Source organism: Aphis gossypii, chromosome 3, assembly GCF_020184175.1.
Source record: "Aphis gossypii isolate Hap1 chromosome 3, ASM2018417v2, whole genome shotgun sequence".
Taxonomy (NCBI): domain Eukaryota; kingdom Metazoa; phylum Arthropoda; class Insecta; order Hemiptera; family Aphididae; genus Aphis; species Aphis gossypii.
In genome coordinates this window covers 49,206,547-49,224,197 of record NC_065532.1, presented here as the reverse complement: position 1 = coordinate 49,224,197, position 17,651 = coordinate 49,206,547, and the positions used below count along the sequence as shown (strand labels likewise).

General features: G+C 26.0%; 2 protein-coding genes across 2 annotated transcripts; both read left to right on the top strand.

The window, feature by feature from the left end:
• The first annotated feature begins 4,634 nt into the window (after window positions 1-4,634).
• Window positions 4,635-7,226, top strand: LOC114130655 (E3 SUMO-protein ligase PIAS1-like). The gene is made up of 4 exons (XM_050204110.1): window positions 4,635-4,923; window positions 5,001-5,083; window positions 5,233-5,940; window positions 6,004-7,226. The coding sequence occupies exons 3-4, from the start codon at window positions 5,238-5,240 to the stop codon at window positions 6,930-6,932; spliced, it is 1,632 nt and encodes a 543-aa protein (XP_050060067.1). The 5' UTR covers window positions 4,635-4,923; window positions 5,001-5,083; window positions 5,233-5,237; the 3' UTR covers window positions 6,933-7,226.
• A 5,107-nt stretch (window positions 7,227-12,333) lies between these two features.
• LOC114130651 (polyglutamylase complex subunit TTLL1-like) lies at window positions 12,334-17,580 on the top strand. Its single transcript, XM_027995662.2, has 5 exons — window positions 12,334-12,643; window positions 14,470-14,769; window positions 14,870-15,069; window positions 16,722-17,054; window positions 17,401-17,580. The coding sequence occupies exons 1-5, from the start codon at window positions 12,411-12,413 to the stop codon at window positions 17,481-17,483; spliced, it is 1,149 nt and encodes a 382-aa protein (XP_027851463.1). The 5' UTR covers window positions 12,334-12,410; the 3' UTR covers window positions 17,484-17,580.
• The last annotated feature ends 71 nt before the right edge of the window (window positions 17,581-17,651 follow it).

The window sequence follows — 17,651 nt, the reverse complement described above, 5'->3', positions numbered from 1 at the left end:
ATAAGATTAATAATATTCAACGACAATCACTACCGCTGTGTAGATCGTTCCAATTAATTTTGACGTACAATCCAATTCATAGGAAAAAAGATACTAATTCATTTAATTATTGAGCATTTTTTTAAGTTTTTGTTAGTTTATTGTATTAAATCTGTATTTAAGTATGAAAATTAGAGCCAAAAGACTGTAGCGTGATCTACCGGTAAACCTGTGAATAAAACACATCCACTGGGACAATTGTTTGCATTATGAATATACGGCCGTGCATATACCCAAATACTATATAATATTACGATAATACAGGATAGTGGTACCTATATAAAAACTGGCGTATTATTTCTTATCATTGCCCCCGAGATTATTAAAGTAGTTGCCTATTTTACTCCTTGAAATGTTCATGATAACAAAATATATTAGTATATTCTGTTATTAATTTGTAAAATTTATATACAATTATAGTTTAATTAAGTTTAACTACCTAGTATAACTAATATTATAATTGTGATTTAAAACATGAAATAGTGTGTGAGAAATATAGTGAGAATGCAGAGGAGAAATAATACACAAACACGGCCTACACCCAAATATATTGAAAATAATATAAAGAATATAATTTAAACATTATAAACTACAAAGGTTAATTTTATTTAGTGTGAATGTTTTACAAAATATAACTGAATTAGCTACATTGCTTGAATTATTCGTAAAACCATAAAAGTATTAGTATTTAATAACACCGTTATGCTGTTTGCCTGTATTATTGTACAAAAATAAGTGATGTACAAATATCCCACCGAATACGCTTATAAGTGTTATAAATATTATAATATGTCAGAAAAAAAAACATTGATCATTCCCTATGAAATCCTTTATTACATTTATGATCATCCCCTATTTTATATCTCACGAAGTGGTGATTTGTATAGTTTATCAAATTTATTGATTTCTCACTAAATATTATTAAATTCGAATTTGTTGCACACATTTTTAATAGGTAATGACCTACCTACTCAACAACGAGCCGATGCTACATTGCTACCCCACATTGCATCCCGGAGTATGATAAGATAAATATGATAAGCATAAAATCTATTGCCAACATAATTTTCATATACATTTTCAAAAGTTATTAGGAGCCAGGTTGACACTCGCTCACTATGCTTGTGAGTGACATTTAAAAGAAAATATCCCTCAATTTGTTATGCAACACCACCTAAGGTAGATCAAATGGTGAGAAAACGATGCCCATAATTTTTCTAACAATGATTGGTACGATTGTGAACAAGTGCTTATCACTCATCCGAGAACTGGGGTATCACCATAGATAATAAAGAAATGGATGGGCCATCCCTATAATACCTTATACACGGAGCGTTCTGTGATCGAAGAAAACTTATGTTACCACAGTGGTTAAACAGTGGTTGCGGGGTTAGGTATTATTATATACATTATTTATGGTGATAAGCTGATAAAACTTATGATACCAATATTCACTAACCTGTGTTACATTTTGTAACCATATTGGTAACATAAGTTCTCTTCCATCACAGCATGGCCAATCCATTTCTTTCTTATCTATGGGTATCACCGTATTTGGTCTCATTCCAGTTTCACCAAAGTAAATAATCTAAGATAATAAACAAAGTTAGCGTCGTTTTTATAATGTCTATGGTGGCGTCGGATGATATACATGACGATTTCATTTTTCATGTATACGACACTCAGCATTCACACGTCATACCGACATAACGTATCTGAGTTTTAAGTGTCTGTATTAAATTGTCATTGACTTTTGGCTGATCGCTGTTGATTATTGTTCATCATTTGCACGGCGACTAGGACGGTCAGTGAACGCAAAACGACAGTACCACACCATCACACCAAAACCATTATTTACCAGTTGTGATTGTGTGAAACAACATAGACACATGGTAATCGGAGCGTCATAATAGGATTAGTAAGATTCAACGACAATTACTACCGTTGTGTAGATCGTTTCAATTAAGTACATACACAACTCGATTTAAAGGAAAAAAGATACTAATTCAGGTAATTATTTAGCATTTTTTAAGTATTTTAATGTACGACTTTTTGGAATCATGGCAGTAAGGCATAAAATCTGTTCTGTGGCCAATGCTCATTTTTATGGTTACAATTTTTTTTCGCATATTTTACAATTATGTTTGTATTCATTATAATTATATTTTTATTCATTAAAATAATCGTACTTATATCTGTACAAATAGCTTCTGTTGATCGTGAATAACGCATTATAATGTATATATCAAAAAGCTATTGACGGATGACAATAAAATTTAAAAAATAGTAAAAATAAGTTTGAAGAAGAAGGGTCAGAGATAGATTTTGCTAGATTTAAACTTATAAATGCTTAATTAAAAAATTAATATTCAATACTATTATTGAGCAAGGTAACAGAATATGAAGTCAAAGATGTATCTAGTTTTAAATATGTAGGTATCAATTTTATCATGTGACATTAAAAAAAAAATCCAAGAAAAAAGTGTACTTTGAGATAATTGTATAAGTTTTCAATTCGAAAACTTGAAATCAATCTTTATTACCTCATACTTGGTAGTACTTACTCGTTACATAATAATAATCTAATATGAATAGAAGGTGTACCTAATAATTTTAAACACAATTTCACAAAAATAATATTATTTTGAATTTTTTTTTAATAAACATTTTTATACAATATATATTCTCAGATTATCTAAATTTTTAGTCGAAATCGTTAATTTTTAGTTTTTAATTTATAAAAAACAAATAATTTTGCATATTTATGGTATAAATGGATGCATAAATTCGGAGTTCGGACCCTGGTAATAAGATATTTAATTATCGTCCTAACTAATATTGTTACTAGGTATTGTATATTTTGCTTAAACGGTTATTATTTTATTTTATAGTACAAATTATATTATAAAACGAATAGTTTTCATTTTGTTTACATAAATGTTTTTGGGATAGGTAGTTTTAATATTTGACTGATTTTGCATTACAGTATGCAGTTTTCCCTTAGCGTTCTAGTAACTAATACAATAATACAATTACGTTACCATAACAATTATATTGAAATTCTTCTTGTAAACATTAAATTATAAAATTAATAGGTGTGCCTGTCATGGCATTGCTCGTGAAAATAATTGCAAGTCAAATATCTTTTAAATTCAAATTTTTTTTATAATAATATTGATTGGATAATAAAAAATTGTATTGCCAATTCTCTTGCAATAATAGAAAAATTTATGCTTACTGCTAATATTTATCTTTTAACAGATTTAATATATTTAGTGAAAAAATTTGCGTTTATGTATTCAAAATTTAAAGATAAAACTACATAAATTATGTCTAATTTTTTAAAAAAAATAATTTTTAAGTGACATTGTTGACTTCTGGGATGGGGGCAAACATGTGTAAATTTGATTTGGATGTAACGTGAGAAAGGGCAACATACAGTGGACCATGTGAAAAACATTGAACGTTTAAGTTAATTCTAACAACGTCAAGTGTTTGTTTATGAGCTTTAATTTTATTCATTCCGAATGCTTATTTAATTGTAAATTGTATACATATAAATTATAATGGTGAATCTTATGGTATTATTGATATTCTTGGTATTAAGACAGTTTCTGCAGCACCACAATTAATATTATACACTCAAATAAAAAATAAAAAGCTTCGCAGTTCTTTTATTTGCAGTCTTGTAACGTTACATAGTCTGGGTGGGCTCAAATTTCTCATCAAAATAATAGGTACCCATATTTTTAAAATCAATTTTTGAGGTTGAACTACTGAAGGTGTTAGAAAACGGTGTCAACTGAATAATAAATTTGCGATTGTACATCAAACTTAGAAAGAATCAAATCATTTAATTTATTGACTTGCTCGTTTATTGGTGACAAAATAGCTCTTTCCTGAAACCATTGTATTGAATTTTTTTAATCAGTGTTTGTATAGTGGATACTGAAATACCGTGAATACAGACACTTTTAATATTTATTTTACCATTCGTTACCTATAAAAAGTAAATCTTTGACAAAATGTTTAATATCTTGACCAGTACATACCACTCTCATATTAGTTTTCAGTTCTAATATGGTTATATATGGCCATAAGTAGGATGTAAAAAAAGCGCAAAAAAAGGGCAAATATCTGTGGGTCAAACTCGAAACATTTACCTTTACGACATCATATTAGAAACCTTTAAAATTATTGGTGTTTCTCTACTATATTATGTATGTTATATACATATACACCTTTTTCTTTAATCACTCTATCAATTGAAAAAACTCGCATCAAAATCCGTTGTGTAGTTATAATGATCTAAGGCCTAAGGATACATAGAGAAAGACAGCGGGGAGCGAATGTTTTATACTGTGTAGTGACAATGATACAGTATTCTAAATTATAATAATATGTAATACGTAATTCCATAAAAAAATATCATGGTTTTCTGTGCAATGAATAAAATACCATTTTTTCTGACTAATTTCACATAATAGTTCTTAGATTTTCTCTAGCAACTATACTTAATATATTAAATATTAATGTTACCATAACAATTTTGTTGAAACATTTTTTATTTTTATTTAACCATGGTTTTACTTATTCGAGTATTGTTCGCCCTATAATAGTTACATTACAATTCAATTTTAATCAATTGTTTGCAATTTATAATCATGACTTTGAATTCTTAATTCAAAAAGCTTACGGTGATCGTAAACGCAACATTATCGAAAAATCGAGAATCTAAGCAATTATAACCTAACCTAACTTAAGTGGGAAAATCGAGTTCACAAAGAACTTATCATCCAACTGCCCTCCAAACAATTTTTGTCCAAACTTAATATATGTAACAGAAACGAGGACCCACATAAGCCTATTAGTAATATATTTATGGTATCTCAGTAAACTTGAAGAAAAGACTAACTCATTAACTAACACTTAAGTTTGTTTTTTTTTTTGAACTTATCTAGACATTTAGTATCCAAACAAATCAAATTGATTCGTCCTGGGACAAGCTATCAAATATGTGTCACCCTTTACAGGATTTTATCTGGTTCGGTAGCATAGATTTAATTTATTAAAAATCTAAAAAAGTTACAGATTTAATGTCCTAAATTGTATATTATATTTTAAATATGATGTATTTATTCTTATGATGTGTTTGTTACCTACAACTTTAAATTAAATTTTTTTTTTTTTTAGTGACCATGGATATAAATCCAATCAGTAATTACTCCGTTGACGAACATTATAGACAGATATTGAGTGTTTTCAGAATGTATGATCTGAAAACACTATTGGTAGCTTTTGGTCAAAGTACATCAGGCCGAAAATCCGAATTAAGAGATCGAGCAATCAAAATATTAAGGACTAGACCAGCTGATATTAACTACTCAGCATATATTGCCAAAATACATGAAATATATCGTTTCTTGCAAAATGGTATGAGTAGTTATAATATTATGATGCGATGCACCTTATTGCAAAATCAACAACAACAACAAAGGCAGATGATACCATCTATGGGTCAAATACAGAACCCACCACAAAGAATGAATCAACCACCACGATTTCCTCAACTATCAATGCATATGGCACGAGTTGTATTACCTCAAGTTATGCCTCAAAGGAAAGGAATTAATTACATTCGTTGTATAGCTGTCGGACCATCCAAAATTCGTTGCATAGAGTCAAATCAATTACATCCAAATCAACAAATGAGTATTGTAGCACAAGATGCATTAGAAGTAGGAACAACGGCTAGTGGAAATAATTCTTACACACCATCTATTGAAGCTGTAGCCCAAATTAAATACAAAAAATTACCGTTTTATGAAGTCATTGATGAAGTCATTAAGCCAACTCTTCTAACTGGCACGGATACATGTACATTACCAAATGTTAATGAAGGTAATAATATTTTATGATTATTTTTTTATTTAAATTATGTTCGTAATATTTATTTGATTTCAGGTATGAAAGAAGCTATATTTAAATTTACTCTGTCACCCGAACAAGCCACTTTTGTAGCCGATAATCGTACAATTTCTTCTGGAAAAGAAGAATATCTTTATCAGTTCCAAATTCGAATTTGTCAGTTTATAGAGCCTGTACCTAATGAGTCACCAGATTACATGCCTCTTGATCTATACATACGAGTTGGTAGGAAACCATGTCAATTACCGCCTTCTTTACCTATAACTTCACCAAGAACTAAATCTAGACGAACTGCAAGACCTATCGATTGCACTGCAAATGTCAAACTTTGTCCACTCGTTAGCAACACCATCACTATTGGTTGGACTCCAGATGGAAAAAATTATGTTTTTTCAATGTATCTTGTTAAAAAATTAACTTCAGATACTCTTATTGAGAGACTTCATGACAAAGGTGGAAGGAGTTCCGAAGATACCAAAAACATTATAATTCAAATGTTCGCAAATGTTGATCCAGATGTAGCTACTACGTCTTATAGTTTTTCCTTAATTTGTCCATTGAGTAAAGTGAGAATGAAGATACCTGCAAAATCTATTTACTGTGATCACCTACAATGTTTCGATGTAAGCACATTTATCTTGATGAATGAGAAGAAACCAACCTGGATATGTCCAACTTGCAGTAAACCTTGCTTGTATGATGACATACAAATAGAAAATTACTTTTTGGAGGTTGTGTCAAGTCCAACACTAAAATACTGCACAACAGAAATTGAAATTTTATCCGATGGCACATGGAGAATTTATAAAGAAACTATAGAAACAAAAAACACCAATAGTACTTTTGATATGGTAAAACCTAGTGATATTGTGGATTTAGTTAGTGACGATGAAATGTGCTCTGAGCGAAATGATGGACCTAGCCCTAAAAACTCAAAGTCATCTTTTATCGATCTGACTTTATAAGTGATGATGAAGGACTACAAGCTTAAGTACAACTGCAACAAGCTATTACCAGTTCTGAACAAGGAGTAGTAAATGAAATAGACAGCCCATCTCCTACTTCAAGTCCTACCCCCATGACTGAAGCCTCCTAATTTATTATTATTATTTTTTTTAATATTATAAGTAATTTTGATAGTATAAGCTTTTATAATTAGTGTAGTTCAATCCATGTATCAACAATATATTTTTTAGAATGGCATTCAATAAGCATTAAAATATTTATATATTAATTATCTTTTCATTTATTATCGTATTTATTTATAAGAAACTATAGAAATAAAAAATACCAATAGTATTATTTGACGGCTGAAGCTTCCAAATTTATTTTTATTATTATTTTTTAATGTTATAAGGAATTTTGATAGTATTAGCTTTTAAAATTAATGTAGTTCAATCCATGTATCAACAATGTGTTTAAGATAAATATATTTTTTAGAATAACATTCAATAAGTATTCAAATATATATATATATATATATAATATTATCTGTTTTTTTTTTAATTATAGTATTTAATAATATATTTTATTGTTTATTAAATTAAAATTAAAATAGTGACATCACTTTCTTTTACATTCTTCAGGTTAATGCAAGAGACAAATTATAATTTTATTATGTTAACAATGGATTTGGTTACTATAGCTAGTACTTTAAATAATAATATCTATATTTTTCCTATTACTTAAAAACAACTCATTGCTATCTGATAGAATAACCACCGACTCAATTTAAAATTCACAATACTTTCCTCTCCTTCAAAATCTAAATAAGACAGAGTATAAGGAAATACTTATTTTTATCCGTGTCTTACAAAAAATTAATTAACAGAATCTTAAGACACTATGAGGTTAATATAGAGATGGCGAACCTATGACAAGCATGTCAATGAGTGATATGCTCACGCTTTTTAAGTGACACGTGAAACTGTTAGCATTTGTCGAATGTTAGATTTTATTTAAATTTCTTAAAGTAAATAGGTTCATCAAATTAATTGACTCACAGGAAAAATAAAATTCAACAACATTTTTTATTTGACACGCGGGTTAAGATAAGTTTGCCATATTTGGATTAATAATAATAATTATGTAACAAAATAATATGCAAACTATAATTATAGATTTACTTTGTTAAAATGGCGTTTTGGGTAGGCAATTTAGTGGTTTCAATCATTATTTTATATTAGGCAATTAAGTTTTTAGACAAAAAGCATGAAATTGGTTTATTTGTGTTGCTGAATATTATTTTAACCAACCTACAGTGTATTTTGTCGTTTATTATAGACATCTATTAACATTATAATATAATATGTATGTAACACTGTGCTAAAAATCCACAATATTATAATATATATTTTACATGTAAATCACTGACATAAGTATAGATAGGACTCGAGTAGCAAAATGATATGAAAGAATGTAATATTTTTTTATATAACGTCACCATGTCTAGTGTGTATGCTGCTCAGTTGCTGAGTTTAGCTGGAATGTGGGATGGTTGTACAATAAAAAACGAACGATTATTATATGGACATCATCAGTGTAAAATTATTATTATAGATTTTATAATATTATGTTAATTTGAAATGTTTGAATGTAATAAAATTGTTTACAACCATAAATTGTATATCTGTGAGCTTATCTCATAAAATAATAATTAAATTTGTTGATATATTGATATATTTGAATAATTATAATATGTTTAAACATCATTTTGAATTTTGAAAATAAATACTATATACACAGTTATTAGAATAAAAAATATACCTTAAAGTATTGGTACCCAATTGCTGGTAAATAGTACTATTTATAATCGATGGTAATAGTCAAAATTCAATCTATTTTAAAATCTAAATTTAAGCTTTTTAGTATGTTTGTCTGTAATTTTGCATAATATATAAACAAAAAACATTATACCAATATGTTAAAATTAAATATTTAGACTCAATACTAATACATGATAAATATAAATAGAGCACCGTATCTTACATTATTAGTCAATGTTAAATATATTTTCTTAATATTAATACATATAATATTATTCATTAGGTAGGTTATGTTTATTTAACAACATAAAACTATAATTACATTTTTTCAAAAATTTAAATCTATACTTTGTCACTAGTTTACCATCATGTTAAATTAAACTTACATTATTTGTACATCAGCATATTGTTTAACAATAGAGCTGAAAGTGATTAAGACTTCAAGAGACCCAAAAGTTGTTTACTAACTTTCAGTTTATAATTATTTGAAATTAATAATCTTCAATTTTCAAATATTGTTGTAGGTATTTCTGTTTAAAAATATGTATTTACCTAAATTACAAATAGATTAAACGACTAAAGAGTGAATACTGCAGTCTATCTCGTAACCATATTTTACTCACATATTTTTATTGTAATTTGTATAATATGTATTATAATATTTAGACTATTATTTAAAATTTAATTGAATAAACCAATTATTTTTAATTTTGTTTACCTATTACAATTATAAAATTTTTAATTTAATAAAGTGAATTATAAGTTAAGTTGATTTCTAAGTTAAAGAATAATTATTTGGTATTAAAAGTTATTTTTATTTAATATTTTTGTATCTAATTAGCGTAAGTATGTTGATGTGTACCTAAGATAATTTCATCACAAGTAAACATTCAATGCGTAAATACATACTGAAACTATATTATTACAATGTATTATACAGTATACATTTCAATTGTTTCAAAGCTATCTGAAAGTTACAATAAGCGTTTATCAATAAATGAACAAAGAGTTCTTATCAATTTATCAATTTATAAATATTACACTATCAATTATTTAGAAACAAATTTATGTATGGTATTATGGTATATATATTTGTATTATTATTTTTAAATTGTACCAATTAATTGATTTTGAAAAAATAAACATTTTTATACAATTATATTTATATTGCAGTTAACATATGTATGATATACAAATGTAATTTTTTACTATCTGGACAGTTGTTGTGATATTATATTAGTGTGTATAATATTATATTCTATGTTTTTCAGGTAGGTAGTATTTATGTAGGTATTTATTATGGTGTTACTGTTTTTCAACTAGGTAGGTATACTTGTTTATATTTTATACTCTAGCCTTTTTATAATGTTTTCTAAATAGCGCAATTTGTTTTTCAATTTAAATAGTAGAATCATATTCAAAAGGATTCTCTCAATTTTTAGTTTTTTTTATTAAAATATGAATAATAGGTATGGAACACCAATCTTAAAATCAAACAATTAAGTTTCGTTCATCATTGCAGTTTAACTGCTCACTCTTGTAGTCCTTCTAATATACAAACCTACCAAAATATGATATGAACTTTTGTTTTATCAGTAGGTAAAGGATAAAAGAATTATAATTTTTTTTTTATGAATTTGTATATTATATGTTAATGTCAGACGGCAGACTTCAGTGAAAAATATATTATGATAACCTATTAAAAAATATTGTTGGCAATGAGATTAGTTTAATTGGTTTTACAATGATGTAGTTTTTTAAATTTTTTTTTATACTGCTGTATAGATCTCATTACTTGGTTTTGTGTTTTGTATTAATTATTGTTATAAATTTATGCATTTCATGCCTAGCAATCTACCTACAAAACTTGATATTATTATTAAAAAAATTATTTAAATTTACCTATTTAAGTGGTAAATTCTATTCATTTTAGTGCTTATATCTTAAAATTCCTATACACATTCATTATGGTTCATAAAAATAAAAAGTTATATTTAAAAATATATCTGATCTTGGGATACATTATAAATTATAATTATTATCTAATATTGTTTATCAATGAGTTAAACTGATTGTAGGACCTGTAAGGCTGAAAATACAGGTAAATTATCTATGCTTACTATGCCAGAGTTTAAATAGTCATAAATATATTATCTCGTATCTAAGATATATTATGTATAGTTATTACAAATTATAACTCACAATATTATACAAAAATATACAATTACAGACTACAGTTAACAGTTGTTCATACAGGTACAGTACAACTATAAATATGATTGTAATACATTCGACATTTAAATAATGATTTCGTTGACATTGCTAGATTTTTAGTTTTTTTAAATGTCACCTACATGAAACATAAGCCATAGGAAATATCAAATATTTGAGTTATTGGTATCAAGTTGTTGACTACCTACACGAAACATGATTTACATTTTCAAATAACACATAATATCATATTATTTGCACGATTATGATCTAAATCAGCGGTTCTCAAACTTTTTTTTTGCGTACCACTAATGAGTAAAAATAAAAAGATCCAAATTGTACAATCAAATACTTTACTTTTTAGTTAAATATATTTATTTTAAATAAAAATGTAGTAAAATACTACAATACAATTGTTTTTATCCATTAGTTTTTTAAAATAAGATATGAATTAAATAAAAAATTTTCAATGAGATCAAAATCCAATATTTATTTTTAATTTTCCGTTCTACCACCATTTGGCCTTGCGCGTACCTACCACAGTTTGAGAACCACTGATCTAAATAATTTTAAAACCAAAACCATTATTAAACTAATTGAATTATAAATGTTAAATAGTTACACCTATAAGAAACAAGAACAATTTCGATTCAGTTTTCAAATATTTCGAGTATTTATAAACAAGAGGCGTAAATAGAATTTTATAGATGATGAAGAAATTTTTTAGCACTTATATAAATGCATTTGATTTCAGTAATTCTATGTAAGGCATTTTAAAACAAATTATTTTTATCACAGCCCACAGTATAAAAATGTTATAACTTTAATAGTAACAACAGTACTGTTTATATCTGGTATTAAATAATTTAAGTTGTTATTCTTCATTGGAATTGATTTTTTGAAATTGTTTTAATTTCGTCTAAATAAAAACTTAAAAAATATTTATAATAAAAAAATAAACTTAATTATTTTTAAACTGTTTTGAATACAATTTGAACTATTTATGAGAAACGTTATTGATTTTAATTTTAAATCTTTAGATATAACAATTTAGCATTTTATAAATTTTTAATTACAAAATTATTTTAAAATTTTCTAAAAAAAGAGTTTTATAATATTCTTATACATAGATAATTCATAATTACGAGTGTTCCAAACTATGGAGTAGTCGCCCGTGTGACCGTATTATAAATTTGAGATAGGTGCTTAAAATATATATCACTATGTATAAACAATAAATATAACCTGCTATGCATTTTTAATTGACTATTGTCACAATTCTTAGCTTTCAAGTGGTACATATTTGGTTTATTTAATATATAGGTACAAGTATACAATATACATGTGTTATATTTTCTTTAGTAATTGGTTGTTAAGGAGAGATTTTAAATTAACATGCGTAACCGTCGGTTATTAAAACGTATACCTACTCATTTGTTATGTAATGTAAAAAAAACATAATTAAATATGATTAAAATAAAATATTGTGTCGATATAGATCGTTCAGTGTTAATAAGTAATTTTGAAAAACGTGAATGGATACACGTAGGCCCTGAAGACGAATGGAATTTCTATTGGACTAGTATACATACTTGTCGCTGTCTGTTTAACGCGGACAAAAATTATAGGTTGAAAGACAATCAGATAATAAATCATTTTCCAAATCACTATGAACTTGGTCGAAAAGATTTACTTATAAGGTAAAATGTTTAAGTATTTATCATAATCTGATAATCATAAAATATGTTATAACATTTATATACAATACATTACAGTGTATAGTGTGTCAAAATATACCTATATCATTTATTTCTGAATAATCCGGATTAATGTTAAGTTTGGATGATAGGTAGTGATTAGTGGTAGTTAGATAATTTTATTTAAATGGGGCAAGTCTAAAATATATCACTCACCCACCCACCATTGCACAAATTTGATATTTTACTATATTAAATATCAGTTCGACAGTTTAACTAAGTGATTAGTATACTTATACTTAAATATTATAATATATTAATGTATATATTTAATCATAATACAGTTTCAAAATATTAAAATATCTCAGGATGACAGGATAAATAATAAGTTAGGTAAAACTATTTCAAACAAATTCAATACTATTAATGATGACCACCCAACCACACCCACTCTAAACCTTAGCCCCGATCTTATATAATATGTTCAAGTCGCTTCTGCATAATTAAGGTAACTAGCTGTCCGTAGATTAATATAATCAAAGCTAAAAATAAAAATAAAATACAACTAATAAGATGATAAGAATAATATTATAAATGAAAAATATAAGTACGATAAGTAAATGTTATGAAAGTTATGTTTTGAAATTTTAAACTATGTACCTAATTATGTAAGCTTTATCTATTGTTGCTTTTGCTAGTAGATGGATATCCAATTAATAATTTACTAAATTAATTAATAACTACTTCAGAGTGGTAACTTTTTAATTTTCTTGTTAGTCTCTTTAAACGTAGGTAGGTAAAAATTACTGATCAACATAAAAAAAATGCTAAATAGCAGGTGTATATTCATATTAGGTAGTTGAACTTTAAACTTATAAGTGGTTTAAAAATGTATACAGTTTTATTGTAATACAATATGAAATTTTGTATTTTATTTAACTTTAAAATTGATAAATATAAGAGTAATTAAATTTTATTTGTAACTATAACTAAAATAACTCGTCAGTTTATTTTTATGTGTTAGCTATTATGTTTTATATTACAATTTTATATAATTATCGTTTAATCATCATAATAATTGAAAATAAATAAATAAATAAATAAAAATCTAAGTAAAAATCGTTTGAATAATGGTAATTAGGAGTCTGAGGCTATCACAGTTTTTACTATTTCATTGTATTTTTTATAAGACAATAATTGCTTTTGGACAAATGCTGTTTAAAGCACTATTGCTTAAAAAGCATACAAAAAAGTATATCAAACGCTAGGTATTAGATAAAAATTATGCCAGAATATATTATTAATTTTATTTTTTTTATAAATGGAAATCGTTACAAGAAATGACCCAGAAATATCAAATGATAAACTATATAAAAATTAAACTTAGTTTTCAAATTATATTTGAATTATTTATCAAATTAATAATTAAGTGTTAAATATGTATGTATATAAATTTAAAATATGTTCACAGAAAGAAGTTACTCATTAAATAGTTTATATTTTTCGTTTGAAAATTTATCATACGACTTCACAATCAGCTTATGGCCAAGATAAAGATAATTATTTTCATTATGATTATGTATATACATTATACATATTATGACAAACATTAGTTTCATCTAGTTTAAGAATAATAATTATGATAGTTTATTCACTATATATTGTGACAATTAGTCTCTATTTTATCCTATTTTTTTTTTAAACATTTCCGCAATAATTTTATTTCAAGTTTTATAGCCTATAGATCTTCTAAAACAGTTGTATTCGTAATTCGGGTAAGTGGATATGTATAAACATTATACATACACATTTTCGTTTACGTTTAACAGGAATATAAGACGTTATCGTCGAGAAATGCTAAAAAGTGGTACTTCTATTGCAAAATGCATCCGTGGTACATTTTTGTATTTGGATTTTATTCCTACGACTTATGTTCTACCCGTTGACTATCATTTATTCTTAGAAGAATATCGCAGAAATCCAAGTACTTGGATTGTAAAACCATGTGGAAAATCACAAGGTGCCGGGATATTTCTAATAGATAAATTGTCTCAATTAAAGAAATGGTCCAAAAAAAAAAAATATCCAAGAAATTCATCAATTACAAAAGAAACCTACATAATATCTAGGTAGGTATCCATTTATTTTTATTAAATTAATTAATATTTTTATTATTTTTAAATTGTATACCTACGGTCATTATGTTTTTTATTATTTGGCTTAAATCAGATACATTGAAAACCCTTTGTTGATAAGTGGGAAAAAGTTCGATTTACGTCTTTATGTTTTGGTCACATCATTTCATCCATTAAAAGCTTATTTGTTTAAATTTGGCTTTTGTCGTTTCTGCAGTGTAAAATATAACTCACACGTTACCGATATTAATTGTTTATTTGCTCATTTGACGAATGTATCAGTACAGAAAGAAGGTAATAAACACTATTTATTATATACCTATAAATTAAATGTTACTAATAGTGTTGTGGTAATTTAAAAATAAATTTAGGTTGATATATGATTTATGGTAGGTATATATATTTTATACTTTTAATATAGTTTTGAACATTGAATTTATTGTTTTGTTTACTCAATATTCAAACTGAAAAAAATAGGTAAATTACTACTTCTATATTGTACGTACCTACACGTTATTTGTTGAGTGGGTCAGTGTATGGATGTGTTAAATTTGAATTAAATAATATTACACCATATTTTATACACGAAAAACAATTCTGAGCGAAGACAGTCAATCAGCCTATAGGTATCTATCATTATTAAGCATATTTCAGGATTTGTTTTTTGATATACCTAGCTAGGTATTTAAGTAATTTATTTTACAATTATTATAGTATTACGGTGGGTTGATTTAATTTTGCTGAAAATGTTGCATCTATTTTATTATCAGTATTTAAATTAATTTAATTAATTTTTAAACTATTTTTTGTGTTAGATGTATACAGACAAAAACACATATTAATGTGAAATAAATACATTTATCATCTCACTTAAAATATAAAATAAATAGTTATAATAACGAAAACTTAAAATTTAAGCAGGTATATAGGTACTACTAGATGTGAATGAATATGAAATTCATGTATGTTTATTATGTATAGAGCATTTACTGTATCCAAGCATGCAGTGTACCTAGTGGACTACTGGATTCTAATGTAATGTATAATGTGTGAATTGTTACAATTTATATAATTTTTATTTTCGAAAATCGCCAAAACCTATCTTATGTAAAAATGCGATAATAATAGGTCTCTTCGCATAGAAAGCACAGAAAAATGGGAAACGTAGAATACACATGTGATATGTGACTTATAATAGTTTTATAGGTGGAAATTGAGTATTATTGTTAGCGATGTTGATCATTTTAACTACTTAAATGTTAAAATGCTATTAATATTTTTTCTTGGTTTTCAAAAATGAATTACTATATTGTAATAACATTTTTAATTCTATACATAATGTTACAAAACTTTAATTATTATTATTATTTTTTAAATATAAATATGTAAAATCTCGAAAATTCACACAATATTTTATATTTAAAATTTAATAAAATTTTGAATTTAAATACTTAAGGCTTAAAAATATTATGTAATAATCACCTGAAGTTATTCTTACTCCAATTTAAAAATATCAAAATGATATGAGCATATTTTTATTTGATCATCATTTGAGTTCAAATTATTGTGTATTGAATTCAAATATCAAACCAAGTAAATTTGTAAAAATCAAGATCGCCGGTAATGATAATAATTTAAGTAATAAAAATAATAGTTGCTGTTTACAGTAGGATAGGAAATTTTTTCAGTTAAAATATTTAATACTTACAATTATAATAATACTATAATTATTATTTATTATAATTTAAAATTACTATGATAAAAGTAGCATAGTACTTTTACTAGAATATTTTGAAAAATATAATTACAATTATTTTTTAAATTTTTTTTTACAAGGCCTTTTGAAGAGGCCAAAACTCTCCCCTCCGTTTCCACCAATGTATTATACAATATGTGTTAATATAATTGACTATTGCGATTATGTTTAAATAATTATTATAAAATAGGTGACGACTACAATAGTATCCATGGAGGTAAATGGCCCACAAAAAATCTAAAATTGTACTTGGCGAGTACACGAGGTGAAGAGCGTACTCAAAAACTATTCGATGACATATCATGGATAATTATACACTCGTTGAAGGCTGTTCGTAGCGTCATGTCTCACGACACACATTGTTTCGAATGCTATGGCTATGATATCATTGTAGACCAGGATCTCAAACCTTGGTTGATTGAAGTGAACTCGTCACCGTCGCTCACGTGTACAACTTCCAGTGATCAGTTACTAAAATCTAAACTCATCGACAGTATTGTGTCAGTTGTTTTACCACCGTCAGGTCGGTACCATAACTTAAATAAAAAAATAGTTCCAATAAGAATACTATATATGTATATACATATAAAAAAACCATAATACATAATATGCACATAATCCAATCAAAACAATTTTTGTTTTATCTATTTAATATTTTCAATTTACAGGAGTACAAATCTGTATATTATAATATAATATGAGTTATGTACTACTTACTAACTATGTCCTATGTATACCTATGTGTTATAACTTTTAAGCTATATTAAAGATAATATTAAAATTGACGTCCAATCCCTTTAGTGGTCACTCACTACGTTATAAGTTATAACTATTATTGTAATATTAAAGAGTAATACAATTTTTTATAGGAATCCCTAACTGTCGATGGGATAAAAATCCATCACCAGAATCGCTAGTAAACTTTGACGTTTTGATCGATGAACTGCAGTAAACGGTAAATTAAAAAGTCTTCTGTATATGTGACATATGTCTATAAAAAAGTACCTACCTAAATATAAATATTTTATTATCATTATTGTATAAATAAACTTGCACAGTTTTTCTATATGTATTTACTTTGAGTTTTGACTGCATGATAAAAATTATACTATCTATTACT

Coding starts and splice junctions, on each gene's coding strand:
- LOC114130651 (XM_027995662.2), top strand. CDS start 12,411: ATGATTAAAATAAAATATTGTGTCGATATAGATCGTTCAGTGTTAATA. Junction 14,770..14,869: donor GAAACCTACATAATATCTAG/GTAGGTATCCAT, acceptor GGCTTAAATCAG/ATACATTGAAAACCCTTTGT. Junction 15,070..16,721: donor TGTATCAGTACAGAAAGAAG/GTAATAAACACT, acceptor ATTATAAAATAG/GTGACGACTACAATAGTATC.
- LOC114130655 (XM_050204110.1), top strand. CDS start 5,238: ATGGATATAAATCCAATCAGTAATTACTCCGTTGACGAACATTATAGA. Junction 5,941..6,003: donor ATTACCAAATGTTAATGAAG/GTAATAATATTT, acceptor ATTTGATTTCAG/GTATGAAAGAAGCTATATTT.